The sequence below is a fragment of the Felis catus genome, chromosome A3 (genome assembly GCF_018350175.1).
Source record: "Felis catus isolate Fca126 chromosome A3, F.catus_Fca126_mat1.0, whole genome shotgun sequence".
Lineage (NCBI taxonomy): Eukaryota > Metazoa > Chordata > Mammalia > Carnivora > Felidae > Felis > Felis catus.
The window spans coordinates 53,921,010-53,941,802 of NC_058370.1; the positions used below are offsets into that span (position 1 = coordinate 53,921,010).

The 20,793-nt window shown below is 40.9% G+C and overlaps 1 protein-coding gene and 1 long non-coding RNA gene across 5 annotated transcripts in view; one reads left to right on the forward strand and one right to left on the reverse strand.

The window, feature by feature from the left end:
* Window positions 1-20,793, forward strand: part of ST6GAL2 (ST6 beta-galactoside alpha-2,6-sialyltransferase 2) — an 86,127-nt gene that overhangs the window by 49,252 nt on the left and 16,082 nt on the right. For all 4 annotated transcript variants that reach the window (XM_023251538.2, XM_023251539.2, XM_023251537.2 and 1 more), the window contains exons 3-5: window positions 3,955-4,052; window positions 5,750-5,851; window positions 8,678-8,852. In XM_023251538.2, the coding sequence (XP_023107306.1) occupies window positions 3,955-4,052; window positions 5,750-5,851; window positions 8,678-8,852 (375 nt within the window). The remainder of the gene's footprint in view (window positions 1-3,954; window positions 4,053-5,749; window positions 5,852-8,677; window positions 8,853-20,793) is intronic.
* LOC109498110 lies at window positions 58-12,823 on the reverse strand. Its single transcript, XR_006595449.1, has 4 exons — window positions 12,584-12,823; window positions 11,578-11,753; window positions 10,205-11,087; window positions 58-342 (listed from the first exon to the last, which is right to left on the reverse strand). It is a non-coding gene; the product is annotated as an uncharacterized LOC109498110 (long non-coding RNA).

Sequence of the window (20,793 nt, forward strand, 5' to 3'; positions counted from 1 at the left end):
CATATTGATGCAAAGCGCAAGGAAACTTAACAACTACTCATAAGGAAAGATAGCATGTTCATTGAGCAAACATTTATTGTAACATATACCCCATGTTCCCTTGAGGTGGAGACTTAACTGCAGAAGGAGGCAGAATTCAGCCCCTGATGTCAGGAGGTTATCTCCAGATGAGGAGAGGGGTTATGGGCTTGCTCTGAGAGCCAGTATAAACTGGAGGGGGTCTTGGGCTTGTAATCTCGAGTAAGGAATGCCGGGCCTTGCTTGTTCCTAGGCTGGAACCATATCAGTTGACCTTGAGTCCAGGCTTCTGCAGAAATAGCTAAGTGAGTCTGTTAGTGGGGTCTGAAAAGACACAGCAGCTGATTAGGGGGGAACAGTTCTCAGAAAAACAAGCTTTAAACTTTCTGCTAGTTTCAACCTCATTAACCCCATGAGGCACTCTTTCAAACTTAGAAGTGTCCCAGCCTTAAAAACTGATGAGATGCATGGTAATATTAACTGCTGTGACTTGGGGGGATACCTTATAATGAAGTGCATCAATATTTGGAAGATCTGCATAACTTATTAAACTGGTAGTTCTAAATGACCGTTGCACAATGCTGCAAAATCATGCGTGGGTGAATCATCCATTTTAAGAGCAAGATGAACTATTTGAATGGATTTTAATGTAACGGAGCATGGCAAGTTCATTGATACGGTTTCACATTTCCACATTAGGAAAGCTTTTTTAAGAAACTAGCACCTGTCAAGTTTTGATGAAGTATCAAAGAAGAATATTCTCAGTAATGTGGAAAGACTTTAAGTACTCCTTACATTTTCAAAGATATATCGGAGGGTTCATATACTTCAACTAAAGCAATATGTTTCAACAGAATGCAGAAGCAGTTAAGAGAAACCAACTGTCTTCTAAAAAGCCAGGCTTTAAAGAGATTTGCAGACATTTAAACCAGTGCAAGTCCTCTATTTTTTGAAAATATGGTTATTTTTCATAAAAATATTTTATTTTAAAATAAATTAGTAAGTAAGGGTGCCTGCGTGGCTTGGTCGGTTAAGCATCTGACTCTGGATCTCAGCTCACGTGTTGGTCTCAGGGTGGTCAGTTCAAGGCCCACCTTGGGCTCCACTCTGGGCATGAAGCCTACTTTAAGAAAGTAATAATCAGTTAATTAATAAACATCTTTAAGTTTTCTTTTTTTTTAATTTTTTTTAACGTTTATTTATTTTTGAGACAGAGAGAGACAGAGAATGAACGGGGGAGGGTCAGAGAGAGAGGGAGACACAGAATCTGAAACAGGCTCCAGGCTCTGAGCCGTCAGCCCAGAGCCCGACGCGGGGCTCGAACTCACGGACCGTGAGATCGTGACCTGAGCCAAAGTTGGACGTTTAACCGACTGAACCACCCAGGCGCCCCAAAACATCTTTAAGTTTTCTATTTTGCTTCCGAAGTAGGCATATATTGACAGATATAATCCAAATAAACAAAAGAACTTTGGGTTGTCAATAATTTTCAAGAGTGTAAGAGGATTCTAAGACCAAAACGTGAGAACCACTGCTTTGGGTAATCAAATTTTTCTGACTCCAATAGCATTTGAATTTGTATGAGAAAATACTATCCAATAAAAATAAATAACCAAACAGCTCATTACAAAAAAAAATGTATGAACAAGTGCCTATATTGTAAAGAAAATAGAAAGTGTTCAGGTTGTTAGGCATCATTTATTCAAAGCATGGATCACCTAGAATGTAAACATTGGCAAACCTCTTTATTTATTTCTTTAAGAACCAAGTAGTAAATATTTTAGTTTTTGTGAGCCATGGGGGTCACTGTCACAACTCACCTCTGCCATTACAGACAATAGATAAACAAATGACTATGTCTGTGTTGTGGTCCAGCTTTATTTACTAAAACAGGTGGTCACAGCTTGCTCCCCCCTGCACCATTTCCCCTAAAAGAACACTGTAGAATTTTTTTAATGCTTATTTGTTTATTTTTGAGAGAGAAAGAGAGAACGAGCTGGGGAGAGGCAGAGAAAGAGGGGAACAGAGGATCTGAAGTGGGCTCTGTGATAACAGCAGAGAGCCTGGCATGTGGCTCGAACTCACAAACCTCGAGATCATGAGCTGAGTTGAAGTCAGACGCTTAACCCCCTGAGCCACCCAAGGCTCCCCTTTAGAATTTTTTCAATTACGTAGTCAAGTACCCGTTATTCCTTCTTTGTGTTCTGTTTAATTTTGGTGCTCAAAACTGGAATACAAATTCTTCTGAGTTCAGGGCCCGTCAAGAAAGGCACCTAAGATAACTGTGTTTTGTTTGTTTTCCTTTTTAATGTTTGTTTATTTTTGAGAGAGAGACAGTGCGAGCAGGGGAGGGGCAGAGAGAGAGGGAGACACAGAATCTGAAGCAGGCTCCAGGCTCTGAGCTGTCAGCACAGAGCCGGACACAGGGTTCAAATCCACAGGGTTCAAATCCACGTGAGATCATGACCTAAGCTGAAGTCAGATGCTTAACTGACTGAGACACCCAGGCCCCCCCCTAAGGTAACGTTGTTTCAATGGTGGCATGTGTGCCCAGTCTCTGATACTTAGGGAGTAGGAAAGTCTCTCCTAGGAAGACCGCTCAGGAGGGAGCAGCACACTCAAGGAGGTGGCCTGCTTTAAGGACTTGTGTGGGGTATGGTCACGGTAAACATAGGGCACGTCTACAGGCTCTTTGGTGAATCAGAAATACATAACCTTACCTCTCTCTCACGCAGACAGAGGCATTGTCATTGCTCCAAGGTAAGCTTGAAATGTGCATAGAATTTTTGAAGCTAAAGATAGCCCGTAGCGATTCCCTTATTGCTGATTAACTCTGGTTTCTGGGCAACACAGTAGCTGGCTTGGGAGATTTCAAGACATATGCATGCATCTAGACTGCTTTGTGGAAAGGGAACGTGTCCCCATTCCCATCTAGCCTACCTCTAGCTCTTCGTGTCCTCGTCATCCTCCAGGATGTGGGAGGTGTGTTTTCACCCGGGACCCCTGAGAACTTGAGGAAGTCTGTCAAGTTGAACGAAGAGAGACACAGATTTATGTTGTAGTCGAGGCTCGGTGAACCAAGGTGTGCCCTTAAAGAGTGTCAAGAGCCTCGGCAGCCAGTACCACTGGTGGTGTCTCCCGTCCTCCAGGCCTGTGGCAGTTGGTCATACCATTGCTGGAAATGCAGAATGCTCTCGATTGCTCTCACATGGGCCTTCTGGGAATCAGCAGCAATTTGTAAAGCACAGAAATCAGCTGGTTTACTGATTTCTTTCTTTCTCTTTCTTTCTTTCTTTCTTTCTTTCTTTCTTTCTTTCTTTCTTTTTCTTTCTTTCTTTCTTTCTTTTTCAACTTTTAAATTTCAATTCCAGTATAGTTAACGTACAGTGTTCTATAGGGCTGGTGTTCTTTTTAAGCACAAACCAGTACCCCAAGGTATAAAAGTTGCACTGAAGGCTGTGGCTCTCACTGTGTGGGAGATGTCCTTGTCCTGGCACAAGGGGCCTCTTTAGCGACACCATGAGCAGCCTTCGTGCTCTAAAGCAATAAGAGGCCACAAACAAGCAGCCTCTGTCTGCAGCCTTTCTGTGCTCCCATAGATTCCATCTTCGAAATACCCTGGAATCTCTGAGAATGCCCGCATAAAGCATGCCCCCTTTAAAGAATATGGACACATAACAAGTACCTACATATATCTGAGATGACATTGGACCACATGTAATGGATTCATATGTTCCCATGTTGATTTGTCCCCTAGCGAAGACCTCATTCGAAATAAACGCTACAGACACTGAAAATGACATGTATGGGTATCTTAACTATACTGGTTGTTTCCAGTTAGTTTCAGGTATTAAAAAATTTGCTTTAAAACTTTTTCTAAATTATGTTGATTCTACAGCAAAAAATTAAGTAACTTTGTCACTCATGTGTTCTTAGATTCTCATGATGCAGTTTTGAGATTTAACTCGGCACCTACACGTGGCTATGAGAAAGATGTTGGAAATAAAACCACCGTGCGCATCATTAATTCCCAGGTAAGATGGATGGAGTGTTTTCATGCATGTACATTTTATAGGTAAATAGTTTAACTGGGTGAATGAAGAGAAATTACCCAGTTGTACATGGCCATGGTCTTGCTTATTTGTAGGTTCTTGTAATCATAAAAGAATTGATGAGAAAAAATGCAGATAAATAGGCATTTATGTGTGACATGACTAGGAAGAAATGAGTAAATAAGATTAAAAGGAAAAATCAGAGAAGATATAGAAACATGTATGGATATCCATATATGTATATGTATGTGCATATATATATAATCATAGTCTTAGTGTGTTGTATATTACAGATGGAGCAAAGGACAGTTAAATTTCGAAAAAAATCATGGTGGTGTGAAAGGCAAGGGATGAAGGGGAGAAAAAGCAAAGGCTACAAAATCCAAGGGTCAGTAGGATGGCTTGGAAACTTTAGTCCATTATCTGAAAATTTTAAAAATGAAATTGTTGAAAATGGAAGTATTTCTCTTTTTGGTGTTCTTCATACAAATGTTTTCCAAATTCAAAGCAAAATTATTCTCAAAACCATGGCAGTTTCTAGAGTTTCAAACTATATAGAAAGAACATGAGGTGATGGATGATTTATGACAAGTTGCTTGCAGAAGAAAAGATTAGCTTTCTGCCTGGGACCCTGCGCCAGGCAGCCTGCAGCAAGGGAAGAAACAATCGCCATGTTTCCTTGCTTCATAGACAGCATGGATTGTAAGAGTCGCCATTCATTTATTAACACTTCCAGCTTTTTAGCTAATCATCCCCACAAATTAAAATACATGCCACCTGTAAAATATGTCCTGACTTGAGAAATCTGTATGAAGAAAGAGAGTGCATCTTAAAAACTGTGAAAAGTTGCACCTCAACACTGAGGAAAACCAAATTTTTTTTTCTCCTCCAAAGCTGTAGTTTAAAAAAGATGATTGGCAGGTGAGATCAAAGGACTCCTCTAGGACCACAGAGGGAGGAAGTCGCATGTGGGCTGTCACCAGTCTGCTGGCTGTCCCTGTTCCATTTGTCCTGAGGCTGGCACTCTGAAGGCACCTTAATAATGTGGGTCATTCATATCTGTGCCTCCTTCTCCAGTTGTCTGTGAAGGCAATTAGAGAGGAGGTCGGGGGTGCCAAATTAGCTAAGGCATCGCATCTTTCAGGAGCTGATTCGATACCACCGGCTATGGGTATAATGCTGATGAAAATGTAAGAACTCGTGAATTTTATTTCATTTTGTTTTTTAAATTTTTTTAATGTTTATTTATATTTGAGAGAGAGAGAGAGAGAGAGAGAGAGAGAGAGAGAGAGAACAAGAATGGGGGAGGGGCAGAGAGACAGAGGGAGGCACAGAATCCCAGGGAGACTCCAGGCTTTGGGCTGTGAACACAGAGCCCGACTGGGGGCTGGAACTCATGAACCATGAGATCATGCCCTGAGCTGAGGTCAAGACGGGTAACTGACAGAGCCACCCACGCACCCCTCCTACATTTTATTTTTAACCCTAGTTTCCCCAGACATTTCTTCAGGTTCATTAGCATGCAATGCCTGCCTCTCTCACTCCCCCAGAGGAAAATAGTAAAGTCTGAGTAACTTTGTTTTTCTTGCTCTGATTCATTTTTTTTAAACTTTCCTCTTTTTAAAAATATAATTTTGAAGAGCCACTCGCTTTGAAATGATTTCTGTATGTATTTGCAGATTCTGACCAACCCCAATCATCACTTCATTGACAGTTCATTGTATAAAAACGTCATTTTGGTGGCCTGGGACCCTGCTCCTTACTCTGCAAATCTTAACCTGGTAAGTGTTCCCTTTGGTGCCCTTACCCTACTGATCAGACAGTGCCTTTGACTAATTAATAATGGGAGCAAGTCAAGGATTAAGCTTTCACAGAATGAAACCAATCATGGGCACTACTGAAATACATGGGCGTTCATACCATTTTGATACCCAGTTCCGGTAGCGTACTTGGTGAACATGACCTATCTAATGAAAAAAGGGCTTTTGCTCTGGAAGATTTAAAAACAAAAACAAATCACAGTGCCCTAAATGTTCAGAAATTCCTAGTTACACTGGAAGTTGAGCCAAGTAAACTCAGAGTTTTCCATTGTGATAGGGTTACATCACCGTAAGCCAAGTAAACTCAGAGTTTTCCATTGTGATAGGGTTACATCACCGTAACACCTCGTAGTTACGAGACCTTCTGAAATAAATTCAAAGTGCTTGATAAGAGAATCTAAACTTTGTGAATCAACAGCTCACTGCCCTTTAAGTGGAACCTGTTACAGACTTTTCTTGAGTGTGCAACTCTGGCTTTTTCCTCTAAACCTTTCTTACCTTATGTGATATAGTGTAAACAAGATTACTGCTAGCCATCAAAATATAAGCAAGTTACATTCATGGCATTCTGGCAAATCATTGCCTATCTAAACAAGCAGCTAGTTACTTCTGGTGAGAACTTGGATGAAAAGCCGATGCACTTGTCTTTTAAGGAGGGCTGGGAAAGAAGTGTGATAGTTTTAGCCTCATGAAAGATAATGTCTGCTGTGCCACTGAGCGTCTTTCAACTTGTTCTGTCATGACCCAAGAGGATGCATCCTTCTTAAGATGATGGAAATGAGGGAACAGGCCTTGGCTTTACCAAGAGGACTTCCCAAGAGAGCAGCGGCCCAAGGTCAGATGGGTCCTTCCGGGGCTGTTGTGTCACTGTTCATCTTGAGACCAAGGCTGGACATTTAACTAGCATGATTCCTAACTGGTTCTTTTTTTAAAAAATTTTAAAAATTGCACTTAAATCCAAGTTAGTTAACATATAGTGTAGTAAAGATTTCAGGAGTAGAAGACCCAACAAGTGCCCTCCTTAATGCCCCTCACCCACTTAGCCCCTCCCCCCACCATCACCCCTCTGGCAACCCTCAGTTTGTTCTCTGCATTTGAGTCTTTTATGGTTTGCCTCCCTCTCTCTTTTAATCCTAACTGGTTCTTAACCAGGAGCGCAAACCAGAATCACCTGGAGAGTATTTTTTCAAATGTATCTGTCAGAGCCCCATTTCCTGACATATCACTTACAGCCCCAGTGTGTAGTTTCTGAGAAAGCTCTCTGGCTGATTTTCACAGGTACCGTCTACCGAGAATCCGGCACGAAATGCATGTTGGAACTCTTCAGCTTCCTTTCCGGTCTGAAGTTCTCTGGTTTTAAGTTCTGACAGCTTTCTCACTATCTGTGGACAGACTGAGAGCTCTAGCTATTGGACCTTGTTTCTTCCTCCTTGGGAAGCATCCAAGCCCAGGGCACAGAGCTGTCCAACCCGATGGAGGGGACAGCAACAGTGCTGAAACCCAGGCAACCGGGCTGCTTTCTGGGTGGCCTGCGCTCTGGGGATCAGGAGGAGGGGTGAAGAAACTGAGGCCCACACTCCTCTTGCTTCCCTTCTGCTGCCTCTTGGCTTGGGGCAAAGTTTACAAAAGATGATTGGCCCCGGTCCTTCTCAAAATTGTTAAAGCCACAGAACCCATTCAACCATGGAATATTACTTGGGATCTCAGTGCGTATCTACTGTTTCCCGAAGGTGTCTGTTTGAAGGGATAACAGGGCCCTCAGAGCCTTATGAACTAAGTCTCTCCGCCACATACCTCCAAATCCCATTTTTTCATGGTGGCACCTCAGATGTTCTGAAGACATTTAAAAGTAAACCTAGGGGCGCCTGGGTGGCTCAGCTGGTTGGGCGACTAACTTCACTCAGGTCATGATCTCACAGATTGTGAGTTCGAGTCCCGTGTCTGGCTCTGTGCTGATAGCTCAGAGCCTGGAGCCTGCTTCGGATTCTGTGTCTACCTCTCTCTCTGCCCCTCTCCTGCTCACGTTCTGTCTCTCTCCTTCAAAAATAAACATCAAAAAAAAATTTTAAGTAAATCAACCTTATTGTACATTTTTTCATACAGTAACATGTACAGTCAGTGGAAGGATACATGTTGATGAGTATTAGCAAATTTATATAGTCATGTATCCACCACCACAGTTAGGAAATGGAATATTTTCAGCACTCCCAAGAGTTCCTTGTGCCCCACCTATCAGTCTGCCCAGCACTGCCCCAGACCTAGGCAATAACTGATATGCTTTCTGTCACTGTGTATTACATATGAAAAATATGTTTTGAAATACACTGATTGAAGCCCCAGGGTCAGCACACTGTAGCCGTGGACCAAATCTGGCCCCATTTCGTAAATAAAGTTTTACTGGAACACAGCCATGCTCATTCATGATGTATCTTCTGTGACTTTCTCAGTACAATAGAAGCATCGACTAGTTGCAGCAGAGACTGTCTGGCCCACAAAGCCTCAAGGGTTTGCTACCTGGCCCTTTACAGAAAAGTGTGGGGCCCCTGCCCTAGCTCATCTCCCATATTTCACTAAAGAACAAATCCTTGTCCCTCAGGACTGGGACCCTATCTCTTTTTATTCTGGTTCCCTCATCCATGAGGCAGTGCCTGTACTTCACCTCCTTCTCCCGGGCCCTTAGCCTCTAAATAGTCTCCAACCCCACCCCGGTGCTGCCCTGTTTCCTTTTCACAGTGTGGCTCTCTGTACTTGATTGCGTTGATTTTTTTTTGTTTGTTTGTTTCTTAGTGGTACAAGAAGCCAGATTACAACCTGTTCACTCCATATGTTCAGCACCGGCAGAGAAACCCAAATCAGCCATTTTACATTCTTCATCCTAAATTTATATGGCAGCTTTGGGACATTATCCAGGAGAACACCAAGGAGAAGATTCAGCCCAACCCACCATCTTCTGGCTTCATTGGTAGGTATATATAAAAATGGATGATCAGGCAGGCACTCAGGGTTAGGGTTAGGCTTAGTATTTAGCAAATGTACAGTTATATTATTTAATCAGAACAATTAAAAGGTGGTTTTAGAGGAAGCATAGATAAGCTGAAGATAGTAGAAACACTCTGTTTTTTCCAGTTTTCTACTGGTACGTGATAACTGCCCCCAGAATTGCAAGATGTACAGCAAAAACTGTTTTATTTTCTGTCGGTTTTGTGGGTCAGGACAGGCTTGGCTGGGTTCTTCTTCTGTTCCACAGGCTTCAGTGGGAATCACTTCATGGTATTCACCTGCTTCATGGGATGGCTACACTCCTGTGGTTGGCCCCTTTGGCGGGGATGGCTGGGAGGGCGGGCTCAGCCAGGACTATTGACTTTGTGCCTGCACGTGGTCTCTTGCATGGTGGTCTCAGGGTACTCGGGCTTCTTACATGGGAGCTCATGGCCCCTGGCAAGTGTGCCAAAAGGCAGGAAATAGAAGCTGCCTGTTTCTTAAGGTTGAGGCCTAGAGACCTGCACAATGTCACTTGCACTCTTCTGCGGGTCAGAGTAGTCAAGGCCCCACTGGATTCAAGGGGGAAGACACACAGACCCCACCTGGGTCATCTGTGATCCACTAGCCACTCACCCATTCACATTGTTTACGTGATACCAGATTGAGGAGCTGAATTTGTGACCGTAGGATAGTGTCATGTGCTGCAAGATAGCAAGTGCAGGCTTTGATGAGACTAATTCTAAGACCTTGTACAGCTCTTGCTGCCAGAGTCCACTAGCTCTAATCTAAAAAATGGATTTTTTTCATATAACAGAATCATCACACTTAGCTTATTATATATATACATATATATATTTTTTTTTCAGCCAGGCTTTGATCCTCCAAAATTTGTGGTTTTACTCTACTTCTTTACCCATGATTCAGCTAATCATCCCATTATCTCTTTGATTTTACCCGAGTAGGGTAATATTAAGGAATATCCTCGATCCCCTTGGCAATATGAAAGCTGTAGTGGAACCAAAGGATGTTAGTTGTGTCCACAAAAAACTGTGATGTTCTCCCCGCCTAATTTCAAGGAATTAGCCACCCTGCGTCTTAATTTGGGCTGCAAACTGGGTCCCTCTGAATAAAGGAGAGATTTATGGAGATAGCACTGTTTTCATTATGGATACGGGACACATAAGTATCTGAATGGAGGCCTGTGGATTTTGGAGTGAGTTTCTGGCATTGCAATAATGTGAACTATTTTACCTAGAGTTCAAGACAGAATTTACGATATGACTCTGTAGATTAGCTGCCTTAAGTATAGCTAACCCGCTTTTAAAGTCATACCTTTAACACTCTGTGTCCAAATCAGTTTTTTTGAAATCGTAGTGTCTTTATCTTTTGCACAGTTTCGTGAGATCCTGTTGCTTTAGGAAAGAAAGTATAATCCAGTTTGTCAGCAAAGGGTAAGTAGGAGAGTATAATGCTTAGACAGCGTAACGGGATGTGGCGGAAGTTTAATAAAATCATTTTCATATTGTTGCCTTCTCACGAATTCATGGGGCTTCTGCTTGCTTGGAGCAGAAGTTTTAGAGCACAGTGGGGGCTGTCAGATATACTTACAGCAATGTGCAGTTGAAAGACTCACATAGATAGTCATAGCTGGAGAGAAATATTTTCCCATGTGTTTTTGTTGGAAGGAATCCTGCCACACATGGCCAGCTTCCTTTCATAGCTATTTACTGAGAATTTGGAGTTTTCAGAGGCTGATACTTGCCTTAGAGGCTGCTTTTACACGAATATGGAGGAATGCAGTTTGACGTCATTGCAGGAGTGGAGGCTGGGTCTGGCAGGTTAAGTGTAAATTCTTCTCTGCCCTTTACCAGCTTTTTGATCATGGGCATGTCACTTACCCCCGTGAGCCTTAAATATGCTCATATGAGAAATGAGACTCATAAAATCTTTCTAAAGATGAGTTGGTGTGCCGATGGGCAATGGTTCCTGTTTTCTACCACTGTCCTGCCCAGAGTGACAACTATTAGCCACATGTGGCTATGCAAATTTAAATTAATTAGGATTAAAGGAGAGAAAAGCTTCAGTTCCTCTTGCACTTGCCTTATTTCAGGTTCTTAGTATCCACGTGCACTGGCGGCCACTGTCTTGACAGACAGTGCAGAAGAACATCTCCATCATCACACAAAGTTGCATAGGACAGTGCTGTTAAGTTTTGCTAATCACAGAAGAATGAAAAAAGAGCAAGCAGATAAGGAAGCCTTAAGTTCCCAGTGGGCGGGCTGTGCTCTGTGACTGGGGATACAGATGTCACAGAAGACATGGCCTGCCGTCCCTGGCCGGATTTAAGAGTGAGCTCTCACTAAGGATGGACGGGAGATGCAGTCGGGGTGGGCTGTGCCCAGCAGAGCCCCAGTCGCCCTCTGAATACTCTGCTGATTTTGCAATCTGTCTGCCTCCTCTTTGATCCTGCTCAGAAATATGCTGAGAGCCAGTCTGTTTTATAACTTATCTGATGTTCCTAAATATTAGCAGAATGATGTCGCTCACATCTCAATCTGTCGGCCATAAGAATTTCTAAAAATCAATGAGTCATTTTCTGTTATTAAGAAGTGTCCTCCAAATACGTGTTCTAAGGTCACGTAGAAAAAAAAAAAAAAAAACTATTGACTTCTTGTGTCACCACCTCATCATGTCCAGACACTAACCTCTCATGTTCATTACTGGACAAAAAGAAGCCATTGCAGAGCTGGTCGGTGAGATCAGGATGTTTCTGTGTGCACAGCGCTGGGCTCTGCCCAGGTACAGCGATCAGCAGGGTGCTTTCTATCAGAGGAGAGCAGTATTCTGACGCCCTGCTTTCCTCATTAGCACAGGGCTCCACCTGTGGGGAAGACATTGCAGGTGAAGCAAGATGAGGCCCTTTGCTTTATGGATGTGCTCTTCTGGAAATGAAAATGGTGTCACATTTAATTACTGATGTTTCTAAACCCGCTGCATACGTTTTCCTTATACGTGTTGTGAATCTGCACGTGTGAAATAGAGGGACTCTAAAAGTTGACTGTTTTGAACACAAAAGACATGTCTTTCTATGGAAATAAATGGTAGTTAGATTCCCAGGGGAACACACCTTGAACCCTTTAAATGTCATGTCATTGGTGGTATTAGGAGACTTGTTCCTGGTGCCTGAATTCATCATACAGGAGAAAGGTGGAGAAAATGGAAGGGGAAAGTCATCCAGTAAGTAGGTATTAATTAAGCCCCTCTATGTGCCAAGCATGATGCTGAGCCCAGGCTCAGCCCAGTGGTGAGGAAACCAGGCAAAGAACTCATGGTGCACCGAGTGACAGACATTACATAGGTGTGCCTTCCCTAAATAAAATAAAATTACAAACTGGGCAATGAAGGAAGAGAACAGGATGCATCAAGGGCTGGGAAGTGTGTGCTTTTCCCATTGTGTTCCTGCTCTTAGCCTAGCGCATAGGAGGTACAAGAAGTAATTATTTGGAGAATGAATGTTTTAGCTTAGAACTTGAAAAGTTCTCAAGTTTAACATGTGTCAGAATCACCCAGAGAGGGCTTATGTATTAGATATCTAATGATGTGAGGCAAATTACCCCCAAAACTTAGCTACTGGACAGAACAATAAGCATTTGTTATCTTGTACAGTTTCTGTGGTCAGTATTGTAGGAGCAGATTGGCTGGCTGGCTTACCTTGGTATCTTTCATGAGATTGCATTGAGCTGTCTGGACTTGGCTTGGCTGATCTGTTTTCTAGATGGTTCACTCACAAGATGGCTGTTGACTGGAGGCCTCAGTTCCTTACCACACCTCTCTATAGGTCTACTTGAATGCTCTTACAACATGGCAGCCAGCTTTCCTATAGCAGGCAATCCAAGGAAGAGAGCAAGAAGGAGGTCTCAGTACTTTTTATGGTGTCATAAACTATCTATCCCCTTGGCTACATTCTATTTGTTACACAAGTCAGTCCCATTGTTGTGGGATGGAACTACCCAAAGATGGGGATACCAGGTAGGGATCATTGGGGGCCATGCTGGAGGCTGGCTACCATACCTTTCTAAAACACAGACAAGTGGGCCCACCCCTAGAGTTTCTGGGAAGGTGGAAGGGGCAAGAATTTGCATTTCTAACAGGTTTTTAAGTGACGCTTCTGCTGTGGTCCTTGTTCTGTACTTTGAGAACCACCCTTCTGGCATTTTAGAATCCTGAAGTTAGAAGGAAATTCAGAAATCAAGTCTGTGGGTCCTGTATTGATAGACATGCCATCAAGGTGATAAGCATTTAGCTCAGCAGGAGAACACAGGATGCTACCAATAATACATTATTCCTTTGTTTCTTTGAAGACATAGCTAAAAAATTTACTCTTATCATTACTGATGGACTTCTTTCATGCCCTAAAACTTGTGAAATGATATACATAACAGCTACCTGTCAACGTCCGTCTTAAAAGTAGATTTTTGTTCGTTTGGTTGGTTGGTTTATCATCTTGGGACCCAGATTCTCGGATGTACTGATTAGTCAGGTATAAGTTCGGGCACCAATAAGCAACGTCCCAACTCTCATTGATTTCAGGAAACCGCCCTCAGTAATATTCAGGCAGATAGTTCAGCCAACATCTCCCATTCCAGAAGCATTTGCACCTTCATTAGCAACCCCTAGTCCTGCACTAGCAGTCTCCTTGATGGCACACAAATCATGTGGGCTTGCCTGGTAGATAGGAGCTGTGGTAGGTATGTGTGTGTTCTTCTGGGTTATAACAATATATTATGATAAAAGTTATGTGAATACAGTCTTTCTCTCAAACTGGTATTGCAATGTGCTTACCCTTCTTCTGATGGTGTGAGGTGATAAAATGCCCATTTGATGAGATGACATAAGGTGAATGACATGGGCATTGGGATGTGGCATTTGGCCACCACTGACCTTCTGATGACCTATCAGAAGGAGAATCATCTGCTTTCTGACTGCAGGTGACCATGGGTAACTGAACCTACAGATAAAGGGAAAACTACCATGTTGAAGGGAAGAAGGGTCTAGAAGTAACTTCTGTCCACTGCACCATTCTGAATGTTCCTTAGGACAGGGTTGGAAATAGTTGCTGCATCAATGTCAACTCTGATCACAATACCCAAATAGGCACTGTACTTTTTCCTGGGTTCTGTGGGATCTGTGTATTATCAGCTCCTACGGAGAAGTTTCCTTTTGGGCAAGATGTCCTAGTAACATCAGATTCAGTCACAAATATTTAACTTGCATCTGAATAAATTCTTCTTGTTCTGTCTACAGTAATAGGAACTGCCTTTTCTGATTATAAAGAAAGAGCAGGGAGTTGTAGGATTTAAGGAACACATTGACCTAGCATTGAAGAAAACAAACTCTGAGAGCCTCTTCACTGGAAAAACATTCCAGAAGTTTCTCTTAAAAATTTTTTTTAATATTTATTTATTTTTGAGAGACGGAGCACGAGCAGGGGAGGGGCAGAGGAGACACAGGTCTGAACTGTCAGCACAGGGCCTGAATCAGAGCTCGAACCCATGAAACATGACATCACTACCTGAGCCGAGGTTGGACGCTTAACCAACTGAGCCACCCAGGCGCCCCCAAAACATTCCAGAAGTTTCTAATTCACATACATAAAGGACTTATCAAAGCTAATCACTTCAGTTTGCTTTCTTTGTAATAAAACTGACTTAAAGAACATATGTGAACAATTTTTATAATATTGACAAAATGTAAATGCATACTAATATCAAGTGAATTAAACTATACTTTCATTACAAGCTTTAATATTACTAAGATACTTATTAAAGATTTAATATCTATAATGTGTACTGAAGGTGGTCCTCTCAGATTTCTAAATTAACATTTTTGAACTATGTTTTCTCCCTTTTTTTATAACAATCGAACCCATGTTATTACCAAACTACTCTACCAACCAAAATATTTTGAAGAATCACTCCTAAAGAGATGAATATTCACTGCAGTTAAATATGAAACCTAATTCAAAGTTGTACGTTGATTAGTGATAATTGTCTTTCAAAATATTTTTAAAATTGTTTTAATTTTTTAATTTATTTTTGAGAGAGAGAGAGACAGAGTGCAAGCGGGGGAAGGGCAGAGAGAGAGGGAGACACAGAATCCGAAACAGGCTCCAGGCTCTGAGCTGTCAGCACAGAGCCCGACATGGGGCTCGAACTCACAAACCATGAGGTCATGACCTGAGCCGAAGCCAGACGCTCAACCGACTGAGCCATCCAGGTGCTTTCAAATATTTTCTTTCAAATATTGTAATACAACTGTGCGAATATATTCTGACTTTTGTTAACAAGGTCATTAGGTGAAAATTAATGAAAACCTGACTTTTAAGAGAGCTCATTATTAACATATGTAAGTCGAAGGAGATTGAGAGATTATTTATCCCAACACAGATACTGGTCCAAAGCTTTGACCAAACCTTAAGGGAGAGACTGATTCTATTGCTTTATAAGATTTTTCTTTGTAACATTTTTTTTTGAGTTTCAATAATTAAAACATGGTTTAATTGTTATTAGAATAGCTAGTCGGATTAATAAAGTAAATAAGTACATTCAGAAAAAGTCAGGAGAATATTTCTAAAAATTAACTTCAAATAATAAATAATAAAAATAAGATTTTTCAAGAATAAGAATGTCTATTTCATTATTTTTTTAACTTCTTCGTTTCTTTTTTTTTAATTATTTTTTTTAACTTACATCCAAGTTAGTTAACATATAGTGCAACAGTGGTTTCAGGAGTAGGTTCCTTAATGCCCCTTACCCATTTAGCCCATCTGCCCTCCCACAACCCCTCCGGTAACCCTCTGTTTGTTCTCCATATTTAAGAGTCTCTTATGTTTTGTCCCCTTCCCTGTTTTTATATTATTTTTGCTTCCCTTCCCTTATGTTTATCTGTTTTGTCTCTTAAAGTCCTCATATGAGTGAAGTCATATGATATTTGTCTTTTTCTGACTGATTAACTTCACTTAGCATAATACCCTCCAGTTCCATCCACATAGTTGCAAAGGGCAAGATTTCGTTCTTTTTCATTGCCAAGTAATATTCCATTGTGTGTGTGTGTGTGTGTGTGTGTGTGTATATATACACACACACATATATATATACACACACACACACATATATATACATATATACATATATACCACATCTTCTTTATCCATTCATCTATCGATGGACATTTGGGCTCTTTCCATACTTTGGCTATTATTGATAGTGCTGCTATAAACATGGGGGTGCATGTGTCCCTTCGAAACAGCACACCTGTATCCCTTGGATAAATGCCTAGTAGTGCAGTTGCTGGGTCATAGGGTAGTTCTATTTTTAGTTTTTTGAGGAACCTCCATACTGTTTTCCAGAGTGGCTGCACCAGCTTGCATTGCCACCAACAATGCAAAAGAGATCCTCTTTCTCCGCATCCTCGCCAACACCTGTTGTTGCCTGAGTAGTTAATGTTAGCCATTCTGACAGGTGTAAGGTGGTATCTCATTGTGGTTTTGATTTGTATTTCCCTGATGATGAGTGCTGTTGGGCATTCTTTCATGTGTCAGTTGGCCGTCTGGATGTCTTCTTTGGAGAAATGTCTATTCTTGTCTTTTGCCCATTTCTTCACTGGATTATTTGTTTTTTGAGTGTTGAGTTTGATAAGTTCTTTATAGGTTTTGGATACTAACCCTTTATCTGATATGTCATTTGCAAATATCTTCTCCCATTCTGTCGGCTGCCTTTTAGTTTTGCTGATTGTTTCCTTTGCTGTGCAGAAGCTTTTTATTTTGATGAGGTCCCAGTAGTTCATTTTTGCTTTTGTTTCCTTTGCCTCCGGAGACGTGTTGAGTAAGAAGCTGCTGCGGCCAAGACGAAAGAGATTTTTGCCTGCTTTCTCCTCGAGAATTTGATGACTTTCTGTCTTATGTTTAGGTCTTTCATCCATTTTGAGTTTATTTTTGTGTATGGTGTAAGAAAGTGGTCCAGGTTCATTCTTCTGAATGTCACTGTCCAGTTTTCCCAGCACCACTTGCTGAAGAGACTGTCTTTATTCCATTGGGTATTCTTTCCTGCTTTGTCAAAGATTAGTTGGCCATAAGTTTGTGGGTCCATTTCTGGGTTCGCTATTCTGTTCCATTGATCTGAGTGTCTGTTCTTGTGCCAGTACCATACTGTCTTGATTATCAGTCTTGATGATCAGAGCTTTGTAGTATAGCTTGAAGTCCGGGATTGTGATGCCTCCTGCTTTGGTTTTCTTTTTCAAAATTGCTTTGGCTATTCGGGGTCTTTTCTGGCTCCATACAAATTTTAGGATTATTTGTTCTAGCTCTGTGAAGAATGCTGGTGTTATTTTGATAGGGGTTGCATTGAATATGTAGATTGCTTTGGGTAGTATCGATATTTTAACAATATTTGTTCTTCCTATCCAGGAGCATGGAATCTTTTTCCATTTTTTGTGTATTCTTCAATTTCTTTCATAAGCTTTCTATAGTTTTCAGCGTATAGATTTTTCACCACTTTAGTTAGATTTATTCCTAGGTATCTTATGGATTTGGTGCAATTGTAAATGGGATCGATTCCTTGATTTCTCTTTCTGTTGCTTCATTGTTGGTGTATAGGAATGCAACTGATTTCTGTGCATTGATTTTACATCCTGTGACTGCTGAATTCATGAATCAGTTCTAGCTGTTTTTTGGTGGAATCTTTTGGGTTTTCCATATAGAGTATCATGTCATCTGCGAAGAGTGAAAGTTTGACCTCCTCCTGGCCAATTTGGATGCCTTTTATTTCTTTGTCTGATTGCAGAGGCTAAGACTTCCAGTACTATGTTGAATAACAGTGGCGAGAGTGGACATCCCTACCTTATTCCTGACCTTAGGGGGAAAGCTCTCAGTTTTTCCCCACTGAGGATGATATTAGTGTTGGGTCTTTCGTATAAGGCTTTTATGATCTTGAGGTATGATTCTTTTATCCTGACTTTCTTGAGGGTTTTTATCAAGAAAGGATGCTGTATTTTGTTAAATGCTTTCTCTGCATCTATTGAGAGGATCATATGGTTCTTGTCCTTTCTTTATTGATGTGATGAATCACATTGATTATTTTCTGGGTATTGAAGCAGCCCTGCATCCCAGGTATAAATCTCACTTGGTCATGGTGAATAATTTTTTTAATGTATTGCTGGAGCCAGTTGGTTAATATCTTGTTGAGGATTTTGCATCCATGTTTATCAGGGAAATTGGTCTATAGTTCTCCTTTTTAGTGGGGTCTCTGTCTAGTTTTGGAATCAAGGTAATGCTGGCTTCATAGAAAGGGTTTGGAAGTTTTCCTTCCATTTCTATTTTTTGGAACAGCTTCAAGGGAATAGGTGGTAACTCTTCCTTAAATGTTTGGTACAATTCCTCTGGAAAGCCATCTGGCCCTGGACTCTTGTTTTTGGGGAGATTTTTGATTACTTATTCGATATCTTTATTGGTTATGGGTCTGTTCAAATCTTCTATTTCTTCTTGTTTCAGTTTTGGTAGTGTATATGTGTCTAGGAATTAGTCCATTTCTTCCAGATTGCCCATTTTATTGACATATAATTGCTCATAATATTCTCTTATTATTGTTTTTATTTCTGCTGTGTTGGTTGTGGTCTCTCCTCTTTCATTCTTGATTTTCTTTATTTGGGTCCTTTTTTTTCTTTTTGATCAATCTGGCTAGTGGTTTATCAATTTTGTTAATTCTTTCGAAGAAACAGCTTCTGGTTTCATTGATCTATTCTACTGTTTTTTTGTTTTTTGTTTTGGTTCCGATAACATTAATTTCAGCTCTAATCTTTATTGTTTCTTGTCTTCTGCTGGTTTGGAATTTTATTTGCTGTTCTTTTTCCAGCTCTTTAAGGTGTAAGGTTAGGTTGTGTATCTGAGATCTTTCTTCCTTCTTTAGGAAGGCTTAGATTTCTATTTACTTTCCTCTTATGACTGCCTTTCCTATGTCCCAGAGGTTTTGGGTTATGGTGTTACCACTTTCATTGGCGTCCATGAACTTTTTAATTTCCTCTTTAACTTCTTGGTTAGCCCATTCATTCTTTAGTAGGATGTTCTTTAGTCTCCAAGTATTTGTTACCTTTCCAAATGTTTTCTTGTGGCTGATTTTAAGTTTCATGGCATTGAAAATATGCACAATAGGATCTCGATCTTTTTGTATTTGTTGAGGGCTCCTTGTAACATTTTTGAAGAATCTCCTTTGCAAAGGGGAAAATAACATAACTAAATATTTAAACATTTTTTAAAGTACCCAGTAACCCCACCACCACCTCGCATACTGCCATCTGATTGTTTTAGTCTGTGCTCTTCCAAATGGCAACCACATCTAGGATTGGGGTTTCTTAACGTGGTTGTAATGAAGAGGCTTCTCTCAATGTATGGCACCACACAACAGGTGCATGGTAAATGTTTGCTGAATGAGTGAAGGCATGAAAAAATGAATTGGAAGTTCTGATTCTTGTCTCCTTATAGACTCTCCCCTCTGATAGAGCTGCTCTCACATCTAGAAGGATGCCCACTTCCTCCCATAACACACTATATGTGTGTGCTGTGGTTAAGACCTTGGGTTTTGCAGAGACCAGAATCAAACTTTGGTTCTACCTGTCAACTAGATATGTGATCTTGAGAGCAAGTTACTCTAAACCTCCAAACCTCAGTTCTTTAAACTGGAAACTGAAGATACCAGTACTACCATAATGTTTGAATCATCATATGCTTAGCACAATAGCCAATATTTGCTCTTTACTATTATTGTGATGTTTCCATCTAAAACTTTATGCTTAGTCAAATAAGACCATATTGGCAAATATAAAAACATCATAAAAAATAGACTTGTTCCCTTTGATATTACAGAGGCCATATCAGTCCATCAAATAGGAATATCATAACTTAGGCCTTTCTTTAGCTGTTGAGTATTTAAGTTGTTTCAAAGTATTTGATATCATCAATTTATTGATGAGTCATTACTATCTCTGTATGAATAGTACTATAGTTTATTCGGTATGTGCATACATAAACTTTTCTTTCTTGTAAACCATTTCCTTAAGATAAATTCCCAAGGGTATTAGTGCCAGGCAAAGGCTGTGTATGACATGTCATGTAGGTGACTGTTGGTAAGTGTTGACATAATGCTTTTTCTTTGAATTTCTAATCGGACGATATTTGTCCTTACAGTTCCCAGAAAGAGGCACACTAGTAGATACACTGGAAATGTATTACATGTACCATCCCCTTCTCCAGAGAAGCAGTAAAGGGATTCCTACACCTCTTGGATGGCACATGCATTTTTTAAGTTAAAAGAAAGTAACGTGGATCAAGGTAATTTTGATGATCCATAAAGACTTGTTTCTTTGGAGCAACTTTTTTATTTTATTAGGTTCCTTACCCTGAGCCCACTGGGGAGTGATTTGTGCACATATGAGTAGCATTTCTGTCTTTCATCACTAGTTGGATACTAGAGATTTATCTTGTTATTTGGTACTTTGAAGTCGTTTTGACTGTACCATAGCCTGACTGAGGATAAGGAATAATTTACTTGGAGTCTCACGGCTTCCATTTTGTTCTCATAAAGACCGATATTTTTATACAAGGTCAGTGAATTCACCTGGGGTCATAAAGCATGTCTGGATTGGTTTGTCATCTACGTGCAGTAGGGCATCCAGCCAGGCCGGGAGGCACCAGCTTCGCCATCCGTGGCGCATAGCCTAAGTACCAGCAGGCAGACAGGCCTGGTAGCACACATCCCAACCAGCAGCACAGAGATAAGACTCTCTACTTTAATCCGGAATTGAGCAACTGACGGTATTTTTATTGTAGAAACCAGCAACACCTCCTGCCACTTTTTAAAAGGCAGTAGCCA